We start from the raw sequence: 19,629 nt of genomic DNA, 5'->3' as shown, positions 1-19,629 counted from the left end.
GACCGGCGTTGTCTCGTGAAACGTTGTTGTGTGCCTCGTGTAAGGAGGAGAAATGCGTACCATCACGTTTCCGACTCTGATAAAGGTCGGATTGTAACCTATCGCGATTGCGGTTTATCGTATCGCGACATTGCTGCTGGCGTTGGTCGAGATCCAATGACTATTAGCAGAATATGGAATCGGTGGGTTCATGAGGGTATACGGAATGCCGTGCTGGATCCCAACGTCCTCGTATCACAAACAGTCGAGGTGACAGGCATCTTATCCGCATGGTTGTAACGGATCGTGCAGCCACGTCTCGACCCCTGAATCAACAGATGGGGACGTTAGCAAGACAACAACCATCTGCACGGACAGTTCGTCGACGTTTGCAGCAGCATGGACTATCAGCTCCGAAAGCGTGGCTGAGGGTACCCTTGACGCTACATCACAGACAGGAGCACCTGCGATGGTGTACTCAACGACGAACCTCGGCGCACGAATTGCAAAACGTCATTTTTTCGGATGAATCCAAGTTCTGTTTACAGCATCATGATGGCCGCATCCGTGTTTGGCGACATGGCGGTGAACGCACATTGGAAGCGTGTATTCGTCATCGGCATACTGGCGTATCACACGGCGTGACTATATGGGGTGCCATTGGTTACACGTCTCGATCACCTCTTGTTCTCACTGACGGCACTTTGAACAGAGGACGTTACATTTCAGATGTGTTACGACCCGTGGGTCTACCCTTCATTCGATCCATGCGACCCTACATTTCAGCAGGATAATGCACGACCGCATGTTGCAGGTCCTGTACGGGCCTTTCTGGATACAGAAATAGTTCGACTGCTGCCCTGGCCAGCACATTCTCCAGATCTCTCACCAATTGGAAACGTCTGGTCAATGGTGGCCGAGCAACTGGCTCGTCATAATACGCCTATCACTACTCTTGATGAACTGTGGTATCGTGCTGAAGCTGCATGGGCAGCTGTACCTGTACACGCCATCCAAGCTCTGTTTGACTCAATGCCCAGGCGTATCAAGGCCGTTATTACGGCCAGAGGTTGTTGTTCTGGGTACTGATTTCTCAGGATCTATGCACCCAAACTGCGTGAAAATGTAATCACATGTCAGTTCGAGTATAATATATTTGTCCAATGAATACCCGTTTATCATCTGCATTTCTTCTTGGTATAGCAATTTTAATGGCCAGTAGTGTCCTATTGAGTTTAGCGTCACTGTAGATGCGCGTGTAGACGCGGCTTAACATTTGCTGCGAGAAGATGAGAGTGCGCAGCTGGTGCTTCCTGCAGATAAGGATGCTGACCGAGGCAGCCTTCGGCCGGGCGCGCCTCGCCAGAAGTCGCACGCCATGTGGAGGAGGAGCAGCGCAGCCCCGGTGCTGGTGCTGGTGCTGGCGGCGTGGGCGGTGCTGCGTGCCGCGGCTGCTCAGCCGGGAGAGCAGCTGGTGCGGCGCAAGAGGATCGTCGGCGGAGACCCCGCCCCGCAGCCGCCCGCCGACGACCCGGCGGTCGTCATCTACCGCGGCGACGAGCAGGCCACGCTGCGGGGCGTGCGCGAGGGCCCCTACTACGCCTTCAGGGGCATCCGCTTCGCCGAGCCCCCCGTCGGCAGGTTCAGGCTTCAGGTGAGGAGCCACCTTTCGATTTGCTACATCTACATTTATACTCCGCAAGCCACCCAACGGTGTGTGGCGGAGGGCACTTTACGTGCCACTGTCATTACCTCCCTTCCCTGTTCCAGTCGCGTACGGTTCGCGGGAAGAACGACTGCCGGAAAGCCTCCGTGCGCGCTCGAACCTCTCTAATTTTACATTCGTGATCTCCTCGGGAGGTATAAGTAGGGGGAAGCAATATATTCGATACCTCATCCAGAAACGCACCCTCTCGAAACGTGGACAGCAAGCTACACCGCGGTGCAGAGCGCCTCTCTTGCAGAGTCTGCCACTTGAGTTTGCTAAACATCTCCGTAACGCTATCACGCTTACCAAATAACCCTGTGACGAAACGCGCCGCTCTTCTTTGGATCTTCTCTAGCTCCTCCGTCAACCCGATCTGGTACGGATCCCACACTGATGAGCAATGCTCAAGTATAGGTCGAACGAGTGTTTTGTAAGCCACCTCCTTTGTTGATGGACTACATTTTTTGAGGACTCCCCCAATGAATCTCAATCTGGTACCGGCCTTACCAACAATTAATTTTATATGATCATACCACTTCAAACCGTTCCGCACGCACACTCCCAGATATTTTACAGAAGTAACTGCTCCCAGTATTTGTTCCGCTATCGCAGCTCGTGGTCTCGCGGTAGCGTTCTCGCTTCCCGAGCACGGGGTCCCGGGTTCGATTCCCGGCGGGGTCAGGGATTTTTCACCTGCCTCGTGATGACTGGGTGTTTGTGTCGTCTTCATCATCATCATCAATCATCCCCATTACGGTCGGAGGAAGGCAATGGCAAACCACCTCCACTAGGACCTTGCCTAGTATGGCGGCGCGGGTCTCCCGCGTCGCTCCCCTACGCTCGGTAAACGGAGTATGGGACTCATCATCATCATCATCATCATCATATAATCATACAATAAAGGATCCTTCTTTCTATGTATTCGCAATACATTACATTTGTCTATGTTAAGGGTCAGTTGCCACCCCCTGCACCAAGTGCCTATCCGCTGCAGACCTTCCTGCTTTTCACTACAATTTTCTTATGTTGCAACTTCTCTGTATACTACAGCATCATCCGCGAAAAGCCGCATGGAACTTACGACACTATCTACTAATTCATTTATATATATTGTGAAAAGCAAAGGTCCCATAACACTCCCCTGTGGCACGCCAGAGGTTACTTTAACGTCTGTAGACGTCTCTCCACTGAGAGGCTTTGTGGTTAACAGACGAGCCTCGCTGGTTTCGAAGAGAAGTTTCAGTTAGTCTACAATTTTTTCGAAATTTATGGGGAGCCCTGTTTGTTTTAGAAGAGCAACCCTGCCTGTTTTATGACGCTATACTATATTGCAGTACCCGTGTTGTTCTAACGTACTTTTCAATGTCCCTCAAACATGCGTGCATGTCGAAAGGCACAGGACCTGCAGCGATCGACACCCATATGAAATACGAGAATCGTATTCACTTTTGTCAATATTGCTAAACTTGGTGTGCACCATGCGTGCATGCCTGAAGGGCTTTTCAAATGAAATCAGAGCAATACAGACGTTCCAGTATAGTATTTGAAATCTGATAACAGAAACCAGATAGCAGTTATAAGAGTCGAGGGGCATGAAAAGGAAGCAGTGGTTGGGAAGGGAGTGACACAGGGTTGTAGCCTATCTCCGATGTTATTCAATCTGTTTATTGAGCAAGCCGTAAAGGAAAAAAAAAAAAAAATTCGGAGTAGGTATTAAAGTCCATGTAGAAGAAATAAAAACTTTGAGGTTCGCCGATGACATTGTAATTGTCAGAGACAGCAAAGGACTTGGAAGAGCAGTTGAACGGAATGGACAGTGTCTTGAAAGGAGGATATAAGATGAACATCAACAAAAGCAAAACGAGCATAATAGAAAATATGTTCAAATGTGTGTGAATTCTTATGGGACTTAACTGCTAAGGTTATCAGTCCCTAAGCTTACACACTACTTAACTTAAATTATCCTAAGGACAAACACACACACCCATGCCCGAGGGAGGACTCGAACCTCCGCCGGGACCAACCGAACAGTCCACGACTGCAGCGCCCCAGACCGCTCGACTAATCCCGCGCGGCGAGGATAATAGAATGTAGTCGAATTAAGTAGGGTGATGCTGAGGGAATTAGATTAGGAAATGAGACACTTAAAGTAGTAAAGTAGTTTTGCTATATGGGGAGCAAAATAACTGATCATGGTCGAAATAGAGAGGACATAAAATGTAGACTGGCAATGGCAAGGAAAGCGTTTCTGAAGAAGAGAACTTTGTTAACACCAAGTATAGATTTAAGTGTCAGGAAGTCGTTTCTGAAAGTATTTGTATGGAGTGTAGCCATGTATGGAAGGGAAATATGGACAATAAATAGTTTAGACAAGAATATATTAGAAGCTTTCGAAATGTGGTGCTACAGAAGAACGCTGAAGATTAGATGGGTAGATCAGATAAATCATGAGGAGGTATTGAAAATAACTCGGGAGAAGAGGAGTTTGTGGCACAACTTGACAAGAAGAAGGGACCGGTTAGTAGGACATGTTCTGAGGCATCAAGGGATCACAAATTTAGCATTGGAGGGCAGCGTGGAATGTAGAAATCGTAGAGGGAGACCGAGAGATGAATACACTAAGCAGATTCAGAAGGATGTAGCTTGCAGTAAGTACTCGGACATGAACAAGCTTGCACAGGATAGAGTAGCATGAAGACCACAACAACAGCTGCGCTTCGACTTTAATCATACATTTTTTTCCAGTACCGAGCTCACAATATTTATGCGAGTGTAGGGGGTAGACGAGAGGGGGTGGTCTATGGAAGTTTGGGTCTGTCTGGGGAGCGTGCTCGGGTGGTCAGGATGGTCAAGACGACCGCTCGCGTCAAGCAGAAGTTCCGGGTTCGAGTCCCGAACCGTGGACAAATTTTCATTGTCATCAATGCACAGTGCAGCCAAAGTTCAGCTATATTCGAAGGTGCGAATATGATTCTCGTATGTTGTACAAGCGGCAGTAAATTGAAAACCGAACACCCACCACAACAGGACCATGGAGTGGATCCATTCAAAAGTAACTGGAACGTGCTTAATACATTGACTTCACTTGGAAACGAGGCGATCAATTCCTGTGTCATAGAACGTGGTCGCCCGCTGACGCATCCACAACCGCACTCACTCCTGCACTTTCTCGTCCAACTGAAACCGAAGTTCACGCATGTATTTCTCTAGGTCGCCACAGACGTGAAAATCAAACGCTGAAAGATCGGGGCTATGCCGCAAATGTTGCAATGTTTCCCAACCAAAGCGTAACCTTCTTCCTATTGGCAGTCTGGGCGTTATCGTACAGTAGGATGATTCCGTCCGACAGCCTGAGTAAATGCAAAGCCAACAGTGGAAGCATTCCACGCCTCCCTCGCAAAAGAAATCCAAAGTTGTTCACATAAGTTTCGTTAAGGTCATGGTGACCTCCTTCGCTGGCTGAAGGGGCACTGTGCTCGTCGAATTTCTCTATCGCGGAACCAGAATCAATGTGCACCACTGTGAAGACAATCTGCAGAAATTGCATGATCAGTATTAGAGGACGAATCTCGTTTGCTTCAGAAAATGAGTATCTTCGTTTCAGAGGTTGAGTCTTGTTTGTTTTTGAAAAAGTGACTTGTTTGTTACACAAAAGCGACTTGGTTACGCGCTGGTTTAGGGGAAGTCGAGAAACAACCTCAAATTGGCCTACAAAACCCACTGAAACTACAGCGCAAACGCTCCGCGCGAGATACGAGTATTTAATACACTCCTGGAAATGGAAAAAAGAACACATTGACACCGGTGTGTCAGACCCACCATACTTGCTCCGGATACTGCGAGAGGGCTGTACAAGCAATGATCACACGCACGGCACAGCGGACACACCAGGAACCGCGGTGTTGGCCGTCGAATGGCGCTAGCTGCGCAGCATTTGTGCACCGCCGCCCTCAGTGTCAGCCAGTTTGCCGTGGCATACGGAGCTCCATCGCAGTCTTTAACACTGGTAGCATGCCGTGACAGCGTGGACGTGAACCATATGTGCAGTTGACGGACTTTGAGCGAGGGCGTATAGCGGGCATGCGGGAGGCCGGGTGGACGTACCGCCGAATTGCTCAACACGTGGGGCGTGAGGTCTCCACAGTACATCGATGTTGTCGCCAGTGGTCGGCGGAAGGTGCACGTGCCCGTCGACCTGGGATCGGACCGCAGAGACGCACGGATGCACGCCAAGACCGTAGGATCCTACGCAGTGGCGTAGGGGACCGCACCGCCACTTCCCAGCAAATTAGGGACACTGTTGCTCCTGGGGTATCGGCGAGGACCATTCGCAACCGTCTTCATGAAGCTGGGCTACGGTCCCGCACACCGTTAGGCCGTCTTCCGCTCTCGCCCCAACATCGTGCAGCCCGCCTCCAGTGGTGTCGCGACAGGCGTGAATGGAGGGACGGATGGAGACGTGTCGTCTTCAGCGATGAGAGTCGCTTCTGCCTTGGTGCCAATGATGGTCGTATGCGTGTTTGGCGCCGTGCAGGTGAGCGCCACAATCAGGACTGCATACGACCAAGGCACACAGGGCCAACACCCGGCATCATGGTGTGGGGAGCGATCTCCTACACTGGCCGTACACCTCTGGTGATCATCGAGGGGACACTGAATAGTGCACGGTACATCCAAACCGTCATCGAACCCATCGTTCTACCATTCCTAGACCGGCAAGGGAACTTGCTGTTCCAACAGGATAATGCACGTCCGCATGTATCCCGTGCCACCCAACGTGCTCTAGAAGGTGTAAGTCAACTACCCTGGCCAGCAAGATGTCCGGATCTGTCCCCCATTGAGCATGTTTGGGACTGGATGAAGCGTCGTCTCACGCGGTCTGCACGTCCAGCACGAACGCTGGTCCAACTGAGGCGCCAGGTGGAAATGGCATGGCAAGCCGTTCCACAGGACTACATCCAGCATCTCTACGATCGTCTCCATGGGAGAATAGCAGCCTCCATTGCTGCGAAAGGTGGATGTACACTGTACTAGTGCCGAAATTGTGCATGCTCTGTTGCCTGTGTCTATGTGCCTGTGGTTCTGTCAGTGTGATCGTGTGATGTATCTGACCCCAGGAATGTGTCAATAAAGTTTCCCCTTCCTGGGACAATGAATTCACGGTGTTCTTATTTCAATTTCCAGGAGTGTATTTTCTCGCTTTCCTATGCTACTGGCTGTCGTTAACGTTAGTAGGATAATCAAATGAACAGACTTTTGAACAAGCTTTGCAAAAACTCATCACTTTTCCGATTCGGTCTGAACTTCTATCTCACAGGTATTGTTATCTTGTAGTAAGGACAGATTGCACCCGAAATCTCGTGCGATGCACTTGTCGCTGTAGCTCCAGCGGCTTTTGTGTGCCAATTTAAGATTTTTTCCTGGCGTGATAGATCACAACTCTCTTATATCAAATTGTTAGTCATGACTTCCCCTACACCACGAATCAAATACTGCGTTTTATTGACAAATAACTTAGAAGATGCTACACATCTTCTAAAGAGATCATATACACTAAACTTGTCCGTTCTCTTCTGAGATCCTTATGAGACAGGATTGACGGAGAACATCAACAAAATTCAAAGAAGAGCAGATCGTTATGTATTATCCCGAAATAGGAGGTAGAATGATAGGCGACTTGGATCTCCAGCGAAAAAGAAATTCAAGAGTCAGCCCTCTGCAGGAAAGGTGATACCCACAGTATTTTAGTTCACACAAGGGCCAATTCTGGATTATTCCCGGAAAACAAGTCAACAGCAAACAATCAATGTTACAGTTATATGCTTTGCAACGAGCAAAAGCCAGCAATTTGAGACTATCTGTGAAGTCTTTTGCCAAACTCCGTTACTTTTTTTGCACGTCCACATGTTACAGCCCATTCTCGATCTGAATTTTGGAAAATTTTCTGCATATTTTCTTGGTGAAGGAATTTAGAAAATCCGTGTTGTGTAACTAGCTTTAGCAGAGCTGTCATCGGTAACATTACCATCGCTAACGCGGAGAAGGTGCCGATCGTATCTTGCCATTGTTGTACTTTAAATACGACCAGAATCTCTTTACATATCTCCCACATTTGGAGACAGAGTTTCATTGTGGAAACTTTTAAAACCATCTTGCATTGAAGTCCGCACTAAGTTTCGAACTTCTGTAAAACATCCCCAATATTGGAGATTTTGTGTTCGTTTAATCTGGCATGCTGTTTTCGTTGCTTCTGTGACAGTGTCCTGACCTGTTTTTACACCATGGGGGATCTGCTAGGTACGTATTTTGTTAATTTACTTGGTATGATTCTTTCTGTTGCCGTCAATATTATTTCTTTGAGTTTAAGGTACATCTGATCTAAGCTTACAAAAGTTTGGCAGGAATGGAGACTGTCTCTTAGGTAGTCATAAAGCGAATTTTTACCTACTTTTTTAAACAGATAGATTCTGCGTTTCTTTTTGATGGATTTGGGCGTTACGGTGTCCAGTCTCGGTACAAAGATTTAGTGATCACTAATCCTTGTATCTGTTATGGAGTTTTCCATTTGCTCAGGATTGTTTGTTGCCAAAACGTTAAATATGTTATCGCAACCATTTACACTTCATATGTACTCCTGAATTAATTACTCAAAATAATACGTTTAGTACAATTTCGGACAATGTTTTATGCCTACCAGCAATCTTATTTTCATCAACATTTCGAAAGTAGATTGTAGCTCCTCCAACTACAACTGTACGATTCGGGTACCTATTCGAAATTAGACTTAAATATTCCTGGCACCCTTCAGCAACTATATTATCTTAGTCAGAGGGTTGTTAAAAGGAACCAATTAATAACTCATTCCGGTCGTCGAATATATCCTCTACCCACACTAGGCCTGTCGTCACTGATACTGCCAACTCCGAACAAAGACTTGGAAAACCCCAGACGTTTGGGTCAGAGTGGATTATTTTTTTCGGACACATACAGCCTGTCGAGAAGTAGGTGGCCAGTTGCCACTGATAAGCAGCTATGATATAAATCACACTTGACAGTAACAGGGATTAATGAAAGGGCAGTATAGAGACATTCATGTTCAAATGTCGATCTTATTTGTAGTAATGAATATAAAATTGTTTTCAATATGAAAATTATGTGTATAGGACAGCGTCTAAATGTGCTTGTCGCTGCTTTTTTCTGTATTATCAACCAAGCTACCTACGCATTAGTTCTCATATAGTGTATTTTAACTAGCATGTATTAAAATCTATTTACCTCCAATCAGTCGAATTTCTCCAGATATGAAAAAGGTCTGGGTTTAACCTGGCGAGTTGTAACACCTCACATCCTCTCTCCTTCTCCCCATAGGATGCCCCAAGACACCCTCAAAACTAGGACAAATCCGGGGAGAGCCAAACGTATGGCATACTATCTACTTCAGTTTCACTACGAGATAAACTGCTTCTAATAGCAACAAACACGCCACTGCCAACAATTTAATCTACCCTTTCTGAACATCGTTAGGCACTTGGTAAAAACTTTGATTGGGCTTATCGCTAGTTTTAGTCTGCCTGTAACGATTTCTGATTCAGTGCTGTCTATGAACACTTGGAGTTCTGGTTCTTTCTAAACAAAGCAACGACAGTATACAACTATAATACCAGTGTTTCCTAATTCTAGTCTAGTCTTGTGTTTGAGATGCACCCTTTGAGACTGAACAGTAGTTCTTACACTTCCGCATCACTATCGGATGCGACTGGACGTCCTGCTCTTTTCTCCTAGTTCATGCTTGTTTGGATGATTTTGAATTATTCAGTCCATTGGTAAACATTGCTTAAACATTACCCCCTCCCTTATATGTGGTAAAAGACTCCTGTGGACTTCAGCCCTGGTACACCTTCAGACTAAAGTATCCACCTGGGACTATACTGCTCCGCATACCGGGCCTGTATTGTGGGATGACGTCTCCGCTGGTGGACGCACATATGCAACTCACGTTAACATACCATAACTCACTGAGCTGTTTTCAAGCCCAGTCTCGTACAGCTCAACTGTTTACGTCGTAGCTCCATACAGTGGCCACAGGAGGCGCCAACCTTGCAGTAGAGAGCACTGTAGTCTTGACACCATTATATTATGCAACATCACACACCCATTCAGCGTCACACTGGTATCACTCCACTGGAGAGTATTTAGGCTGCCACCAGACCACGCTGGAAGTAGTACACGCTCCAAGCCTTACATTCACTAACAGCCCGCTGATTGGATTCATCACCCTCGCCATGAACACCTGTTGCGCTCCCAGGTGCCACTCCTCGCCAAACATCATCCCATCAGCGGCAGCTGTCATTGAGCCATCGCCTCCGACATCTGCCAATGCCTATGTCCTGGAAATATCTTCATCCCATCGGCAGCTATTGACGTCGAGACACTGCCTCCAACATCCACCGACACCTCAGAAGCAGAAGCAGTCTTGTCTCACAAGCAGCTGTCATCACCGAGTCATCACCTCCAACACCGGCCAATGTCCGACATCCCAGAAGTACCGTCACCCTCAAGGACATACTCCTCGACCACCCTCTGCATTCTTCTACTCTGTCGCCCACTATGACTCATGTAGGCCACAATCCCCTAAACGTCTAGAAGTAACGTTTCTGTTTGTACTTTAGTAGTGTGGTCATTCGTCTACAAACACTGTATTTCAATTCTGTTCTTACATCGTGTCACTTGTACATTTCATTGGTAGTACGCAGTACCTCTTGGCCATGGAGGGGCACAAAAAAATGGTTACAGAAAGTTTTTCCCGATTGGTGGAAGTGGAGAGTGGCAGAGCCATATTTGCTTTGCAAGAACACGAAATCAACTGATGTAACAACGCTGGAACCTGCCAAAGTCAAGGGAGTGATGCCATCTGTTGGCTGCGAGTACACTAAACTGTACTGCCTATCTAAAGCCAGTTATGATAAAAGCAAAGATACTTATTCAATTACCCTTGTATAATCATGGAGGTAGGTCAAACATAAAAAGAAAGAGACCACTGAACAAAACAATAACAGTGTTTCTGGATGTCAACATGACTTCAGATCACAGCACTCAACAGAAACAGTAGCTTTCAACTTGACAAAAATCTCTGAGTTATTCTTAGCCCTAACAAACGCGTTTTATGTAATTTATTATTCTGTGCTCCTGACAATATTGAGGAATATGGTGTAAGAGGCCTGCCAAATGACTCGATTAAATCATGTTTGGTATATTGCGCTGAGATAACAGAAATAAAGTATGTAGAAGAGAATGACCTCCAGGTTCCGCTTTGGGAACCATGTGTACTAAGCCACGATGATTCAGGGGGCTCAATTTTAGGGTCAGTTCTTTTTTTTTCATATATATATAAACGACTACCCTTTAAACATTAGTGATTCATAGTCATTGCTATAGTGCCACACAAAACAACAAAGTGTGCAAGCCTCCTCATGAAAAACACGACCACATCATAACACCACCACCTCCGAATTTACTGTTGGCACTACACACATTGGCAAATGATGTTCAACAAGCATTCGTCGTATTCACACCCTGCCATCAGATCACCACACTGTGTACCATGATTCGTCACTCCACACAACATTTTTCCACTGTTAAATTGTCCAATGTTTACACTCCCTACACCAAACGAGGCATTGTTTGGCGTTTACTGGCTTGATGTGTGGCTTATGAGCAGCCACTCAACCATGAAATCTAAGTTTTCTCACCTAACTTTCATAGTACTTGCAGTGGATCCTGAGGCAGTTTGGGATTCCAGTATGATGCTCTGGATAGTTGTCTGCCTATTACGCATTAAAACCCTCTTCAACTGTTGGCGGTCTCTATCAGTCAACAGACGAGGTCGGTCTGTACGCTTTTGTGCTGTACGTGTCCCTTCATGTTTCCACTTCACTATCGCATCGGAAACAGTGGATCTAGGGATGTTTAAGAGTGTGGAAATCTCGTGTACAGATGTATGTCACTAGTGGTACCCAGTCACCTGACCACGTTCGAAGTCCGTGAGTTCTGTGGAGCACCCCATTCTGCTCTCTCACGATGTCTGATGACTACTGAGGTCGCTGATATGGAGTACCCGGCAGTAGGTGGCAGCACAATGCACCTAATATGAAAAACGTATGTTTTTGGGGCGTCCGGATACTTTTGATCACATATTGTAGTTATGCACTGTTCATGAATACAATGCTGGACCAAACAATAACATACATGTTAGTCATTGCAACACATTACGCTAAAATAGTGTGTATCATGTAGGAAAAAACTGTACAGCAGGTTACCCAGACATATAAAATCTCCCTCAGAACTACATACCTTTAAAAAATCTGTGACATTGTACCTGCTGCAAAACTGTTTTGCTTCAGTCTCTTGATGCCCATGCATGGAAACATGTAAATCAAACTTTTAACTGTAGAAATAAATTGTAACTATATAATATACCTTCAGCTTTCTAACTATTTATTGTTTAGATCCAATTAGTTATAAAAATGTAAATGATCTGCCAGTCATTTGCAAGTTGTAAAACCAATCAATAAAATAATATTGTGTACAATATACTGCATACAACATGTTTATTGGAAAATACAGGTATACTGACAGGTATAAATAAAATAAGTCAAATGTTCAAGAATATACATCAGTAAATATCCTTTAATTACTATAGTGCACAACTGGAGAAACCAGATAGGGAAGGAAAGTATAGTACTGCATCAAAACACGTACAGTAATCTGCCACTGATCCTGCACACAGGTCTCTTGTGCTCACATTTACAGGGAATGCTGCACAGTGACCACAACATTCCCTTTTGTTTAACATTGGAGTGTGAGCACTGTCCTGTGGCCATCTTCCTTGTTCCTGTGGAAACATACACTCACATTCCCACTCGTCCTCTTTCACCTCCCACACTGAGGATTCCTAAAACTGTGCTGAATATGACCAGGCCGACCACACTAATAACATGTGACTTCAATATTTAAAAATAACTGTCCTTTCCCCAGGCGTGGTTACCACACATTTTACGCCAAAGCTGTTGCAATTGCCACCTACGATGTTACAGGAAATTTCAGCTGGCAAATAAAACAGGAATACATCTAATGCCATCTGCTTTGCCTCTTGGAGAAAGTCTTCATTGGTGTCATCATTATCTGTCATTTTGCAACTATTGATGTTTAATTTCCTAATTCAGTCTCCAAGGACTCTCCCTGTCTCTGCATTGTAGTACTGAGCAGTTCTCTGTAATAGTTAGAGATGTACTTCCTCCTACAGCATTCCAATAGCCCTTCCTGCAAATCCTGGAACAGGCACTCTGCAGTTTCTCATGGTACGTCACATATGCCCTTGTGTCCTCAATTAAATCATAATCAACAACTGATCATAAATCTGTCCCCCTAACTTTGTGGCCATGAGTAAGTTATCCACAAAAGTAAAAACATCCTCTCCTGATTTACCCAAAAAAGGAGTCACCATGCTAGCATCTAGGACTGATAGAAACACACTAGGAGGGGCCTGTTCCCTTCTCTTCTTGTGCAACCTCCCTTGTTGCTATATAGCTCTACATTATCCGCTAGCATTTGAGTGATCTGATCAAGTAAGTACTAAATCGGTCTAGAGCTGATAGCTTCTCACCCAATGCCATCATGCTCGCCGTCTATCATGACCAAAATCCCAAAAGAAATAAATGTAAAATATCACACACTTCAGAGAGGGAAGATACAATAGAGAGAAGGTAGGCAATGAAAACCTCATAACTCCATCTGTCTGTGAAAACTCTTAATTCTAATAACCAGTTACACCATAATCAACAAGAGATTTGAAAGTGCATGGATTTCTAGCTTCACCTGTAAAAATTAACAAAATGGAGTTACGAGATTTTCATTACCTACCATCAAAATGATCTTACAAACCCAAACAATACTTATAATCATCAGTTATCTGCTATATTAGCAGGTCCTTTGCCTCTCTATTTTCTGCGATCCATTGCTTCCTTCTTAAGGCTCCTGTATGTTGTACCGTCCATCATGTCATCCAGTATCTGCAATCTCTTCCTTCCTCGCTTCCTTTTCCCTTCTACATAACCTTCTAAAACTGTTTTTATCAGTCCATCATCCTTTCTTAATATATGCCCAATCCAATTTCGTTTTCTTCCCTTTATTACATCTAGTAACTGTCTTTTCTCTCCCACTCTTCTCAGTACCTCTTCATTTTTTACTCTGTCCATCCAACTTATTCTTTCCATCTTCCGCCATGTCCAGATCTCAGAAGCCTCCAGCCTTTCTCTGTCTTTTTTCCTCATAGTCACGTTTCAGCGCCATATAGAAGAAGACTCCATACAAGACATTTTATGTGTCTCTTTCTGAGTTCTCTGTCCAGACTGCTGCAGAAGATTCTCCTTTTTTTTATAAAACTCCTCTTTTGCCATTGCTATCCATGTTTTAATTTCTGTGGTGCACTTCCAGTCGGTGTCAATCCTGCTTCCAAGATACTTAAAATTTTGCACCTGTTCTAGTATTTCTCCATTCAGCATAATTTTTATTTCCTTATTTCCTCCTAGTGCCAATATTTTTGTTTTATTTGTGTTAATTTTCATTCCATATTTTTTCCGTTAGTTGCAATGGTGTCCACCAAATCCTGTAATCCTTATAGTCAGCACTTAATTTCTTGCTTGTGCAGAACACCAATGTTGAACTGGTGCTGGCATTCTAGCTCCGCATTGATGTTTGACATCCACTGTACTCCACTAACTCTTCTGACACCAAAAGTAGGGGCGTAAGTTCTCTAATGGGTAGGTCAGAAAGTTCCAGTCACATTCAGCTTGGAGACCGTTGTTTCATTTATTTATTTATAACAGTTTACTATAGAAAACTCATTCCTATACCCGCCAGGTCAGGGATGGACGACGAACCCCTGGTGCTTACTGTATGGTGCACAGTCATGATGATGTCTGTGGTCGTTGCAACCAGTGCACCCAGTAGTGAGGTGATGTTGCTTTGCAAACATTCTAGACTGCATCAGGTGCTGGCACAGGAATCTGGCTCTGCTGCACTGGTAGCAAGGCAATAGAAGACCTAGACAGCCATAGTGAATCACAAGACATATATATCTAGGTTGCAAACCCACTGTGCCCAGTGGATCAGCCCTTCAGTGCTGCTGCTTGACCCCCAAGTAAGTGGTTTCATAGGATGGCGAACATAGATATCTGCTCCAGATGGTGGCTGGTGAATGGTGAAGGGCTATGGGGGGTAACCTACTGTACAACTGTCGCCGATTCAGTGTCATGTCCTGGCTGGATTATCTGTATTTATATCCATGAGGGTGGGCTTATTGATAAGCAGACACTCCAGATGTCAAAGACTCTGCTTGCTGCAATGCCACTTAAGTGTCCTGGGTTTCAGCAGTAATGTTGGCGGTTGACCAAACGGTTGTGTCAGTGAAACTTTCTGGCAGATTAAAACTGGTTGCCGGATCGACACTCGAGTTCGGGAACTTTGCCTTTTGCGGGCAAGTACTCTATCAACTGAGCTACCCAAGCATGACTCACGCCCCGTCCTCACAGCTTTACTTCTGCCAGTATCTCGTCGCTACCTTCCAAACTTTACAGTGTAATGATACAGGTGTGGTGCCAAAATGTTGTACTGACTTGTTATGGTAAGCAGTAGGATTATGGCCAGAAGTGCTTGAAAAGCTCTGTGCTGCTACACTAGTAGATAGATAATTGGATAAATTACATGTATCTTCCCATAGGCACCAGGAAGACAAGGATAGACAGTGGGGGAATTAATGGTCTGGGGGTAGTGCATTGAACTACGAGTCAGAACGTCTTGGGCCCGAGTTAGAACACAGCCACTGCTTAAATTTTGAATAAATAGTCATCAGCAATGGTGATTGAAGACTTCCAGCATGAGAAGTCGCCCTTGTTCTTCCGACAGTCTTCTCAAATAGGGCACAGGAGTAGACAGTGGTTCAGGGACTCTCTTGCCCTTAGGGCGGGAAACTGCCCTTAAAAAGTGGAAGAATCAGCAATGATCTAAGCCATGAGGGTGCAAAAGCCAATCCATTAAAGACACACAATGTGTATCCACAGTACATGTGACCTGTAATTGAAAAAGTGTCATGATGATCTCCCCAATGGCAAAGGATTCCAGATTAGTCTCGCACCCATATCTCCAAGAGGAAGGTTACCATGAGAAAAAGGTAGAATACCACCAATGAGATAACGTGCTACAAGTCAGAGCATGGAATGTCAAAGGTTTGAACATAGTAGGAAAGTCAGAAAACCTGAAAAGAGAAATGCAAAGGCTCAGTTGTATAACAGGGGTAGGATTCATTTTCAATATGAAAGTAGGGCAGAGAGTGAGCTACATACTGTGAACAGTTCAGTGATAGGGTCATTCTCATAAGAGTCAGCAACAAACCATTGTCAATAATGATAGCTTAGGTATACATGCCAATGTTGCAAGCATCAGATGAAGAGATAGAGTTATTATATGAGGATACTGAATGGGTAATACAGTATGTAATGAGAGATGAAAATCCAGTAGTCATGGAGGATTGGAATGTGGTTATAGGGAAGGAACAGAAGAAAGGGTTATGGGAGAGTATGTCTTTGGCAGCAGAAATGAGAGAAAAGAAAGGTTAATTGCATTCTGCAATAAATCATAGATGGTAATAGCGAATACTCTGTTCAAGAATCACAAGAGGAGGAGGTTTACTGTGGAAAGATCCAAAGACATGGGAAGGTTCCAGCTTGATAACATCATGGTCAGACAGAAATCCCAAAATCAGATATTGGATTGTAAGGTGTATCCAGGAACAGATACAGATGTATATCACAATTTAGTAATGATGGAGCATTGACTGAAGTTTAAGAGTATCGTTCAAGAGAATTAATGAGGAACGAAGTGGAATATTAAAGCACTGAGGAACAATGAGACGTATTTGAATTCACTAAGTATGTTGATATTGCGATAAGGAAAACCAGAGTAAGTTGTTCAAGAGGAGACGTGTGAACATCTTTAAAATGGGCAATCACAGAGAGACATAGGTACAAAGAAGGTAAATGCGAAGAAACCTTGGGCAACGGATGAAGTATTTCAACTGATCGATGGAGAAAGAAGTACAAAAATGTTGAGGGAAAGAACGTAATACAGCAATGCAGCCAAGATGAAATAGCTGCCGGAGAGATGTGAATAAATCCAAAATGAAATGATTGTCAGAAGGACTGACTCAGCATATAGAATAGTAGAAACAACTTTCGGCAAAATTAAAAGTAGGTGTGGTCATATTAAGAGTGCAATGGTAATTTCACTGTTAAACACAGAAGATAGACTGGATAGTTGGAAAGAGTACATTGAAGGACTATATGCATGGGAGGACTTGTTGATGGTGGTGTAGAAGAAGGAATGGGAGGCAATATGGATGGCGTAGGGGATTGGAATCAGTGTCAGAATTTAAAAGAACTTTGCAAGATTTGAAATCAAATAAGGCAGAAGGAACATCCACACAATTCTGAAGATAGCAAGGACAAGTAAGCTCAAAAACTATTACTGAATCAGCTTAACATTTCATGCATTCAAACTGCTGACAAGAATAATAAACAGAAGAATGGAAAAGAAAATTAAGGATCTGTTAGATGATGATCAGTTTGGTTTCAGAAACGGTAAAGACTCCAGAGAGGCAGGTCTCACACTGCACTTAATGTTAGAACCAAGACTGAAGAAAAATCAAGACATGTTCATAGGTTTCGTTGACCTATAATGCTCGACAATGTAAAATGATGGAACAATTAAAATCACTCAAAAGAGTAAAGGCCGCTGGACCTGATCGGATACCAATTTGATTTTACACAGAGTACGCAAAGGAGCTTGCCGCTCTTTTTGCAGCGATGTACCGTAGGTCTCTAGAAGAGCGTAGCGTTCCAAAGGATTGTAAAAGGGCACAGGTCATCCCTGTTTTCAAGAAGGGACGTCGAACAGATGTGCAGTACTATAGACCTATATCTCTAACGTCGATCAGTTGTAGAATTTTGGAACACGTATTATGTTCGAGTATAATGACTTTTCTGGAGACTAGAAATCTACTCTGTAGGAATCAGCATGGGTTTCGAAAGAGACGGTCGTGTGAAACCCAGCTCGCGCTACTTGTCCACGAGACTCAGAGGGCCATAGGCACAAGTTCACAGGTAGATGCCGTGTTTCTTGACTTCCGCAAGGCGTTTAACACATTTCCCCTCAGTCGTTTAATGAACAAAGTAAGAGCATATAGACTATCAGACCAATTGCGTGATTCGATTGAAGAGTTCCTAGATAACAGATCACAGCATGTCATTCTCAATGAAGAGAAGTCTTCCGAAGTAAGAGTGATTTCAGGTGTGCCGCAGGGGAGTGTCATAGGACCGTTGCTATTCACAATATACATAAATGACCTTGTGGATGACATCAGAAGTTCACTGAGGCTTTTTGCAGATGATGCTGTGATATATCGAGAGGTTGTAACAATGGAAAATTGTATTGAAATGCAGGAGGATCTGCAACGAATTGACGCATGGTGCAGGGAATGGCAATTGAATCTCAATGTAGAGAAGTGTAATGTGCTGCTAATACATAGAAAGAAAGATCCTTTATCATTTAGCTACAATATAGTAGGTCAGCAACTGGAAGCAGTTAATTCCATAAATTATCTGGGAGTAGGCATTAGGAGTGATTTAAAATGGATTGATCGTATAAAGTTGATCGTCGGTCAAGCAGATGCCAGACTGAGATTCATTGGAAGAATCCTAAGGAAATGCAATCCAAAAACAAAGGAAGTAGGTTACAGTACACTTGTTCGCCCACTGCTTGAGTACTGCTCATTGGTGTACCAGATATGGTTGATAGAACAGATAGCAAAGATCCAACGGAGAGCAGGATCATTTAGTAATCGTGACAGCGTTGCGGAGATGATAGATAATCTTCAGTGGAAGACTCTGCAAGAGAGACCCTCAGTAGCTCGATACGAGCTTTCGTTGAAGTTTCGAGAACATACCTTCACCGAGGAGTCAAGCGGTATATTGCTCCCTCCTACGTATACCTCGCAAAGAGACCATGAGGATGATATCAAAGAGATTAGAGCCCACACAGAGGCATACCGACAATCTTTCCTTCCACAAACAATACGAGACTGGAATAGAAGGGAGAACCAATAGAGGTACTCAAAGTACCCTCTGCCACACACCATCAGGTGACTTGCGGAGTATGGATGTAGATGTAGATGTAGGTGTAAATGGTTGAAATTATGAGAGAAACAGGATTAAGCTATAGGAAAAGATGGGTAATATGCAATGAGTACAAGAACACAGGAGGAACAATAAGATTGAATCAAACAAAGGAAACTACAGGTAGGAATATTAGCAATGTAGGAAAAGACAGATTGCTACTTACTGTAAAGAAGACATGTCAAGTAGGAGACACTTACATACAGTTTTCCGCCACAGCCTTTATCAGGAAAAGAGAGACACACACCATTCACACACACACACACACACACACACACACACACACACACACACACAATCAAGGACACCTCACGCACACACAACTGCCAACTCCAGCATCTCGGGCCGCAATGCAACATCACATGGGATGTAAACAGTAATCTAGAGCGGGAGGGGAAGGAGAAGGGATGGTACATGGGTTAGGAGAGAGACGAACACTGTCTGGTGGACTATTCATGAACTAGAATGACAATAGGCAGCTTCAAGAGGTTGTGTGGCAGGGAGGCAGAGAAAAAAGAGAGCAGTGGGGAAAGAAGGGTGGATGCATTGGCAGAGGGCTGCAAATAAACAGGGTGGGACATGAGAAAGGGGACAAAATGGGTGGAAACTATTGGGTGGAGGGTGTGGGGATGGTATGTTACCATAGGTTGAGGGCAG

At 44.6% G+C, this 19,629-nt stretch overlaps 1 protein-coding gene across 1 annotated transcript in view; it reads left to right on the top strand.

The window, feature by feature from the left end:
- Positions 1 to 1,323: 1,323 nt before the first annotated feature.
- Positions 1,324 to 19,629, top strand: part of LOC126330110 (carboxylesterase 4A) — a 197,063-nt gene continuing 178,757 nt past the window's right edge. The window contains exon 1 of the mRNA XM_049996332.1: positions 1,324 to 1,633. Within this exon, the coding sequence (XP_049852289.1) occupies positions 1,358 to 1,633 (276 nt within the window). The 5' untranslated portion in view covers positions 1,324 to 1,357. The remainder of the gene's footprint in view (positions 1,634 to 19,629) is intronic.

Source organism: Schistocerca gregaria, chromosome 2 (genome assembly GCF_023897955.1).
Source record: "Schistocerca gregaria isolate iqSchGreg1 chromosome 2, iqSchGreg1.2, whole genome shotgun sequence".
Lineage (NCBI taxonomy): Eukaryota > Metazoa > Arthropoda > Insecta > Orthoptera > Acrididae > Schistocerca > Schistocerca gregaria.
This window is presented reverse-complemented; position numbering and strand designations above follow the sequence as displayed.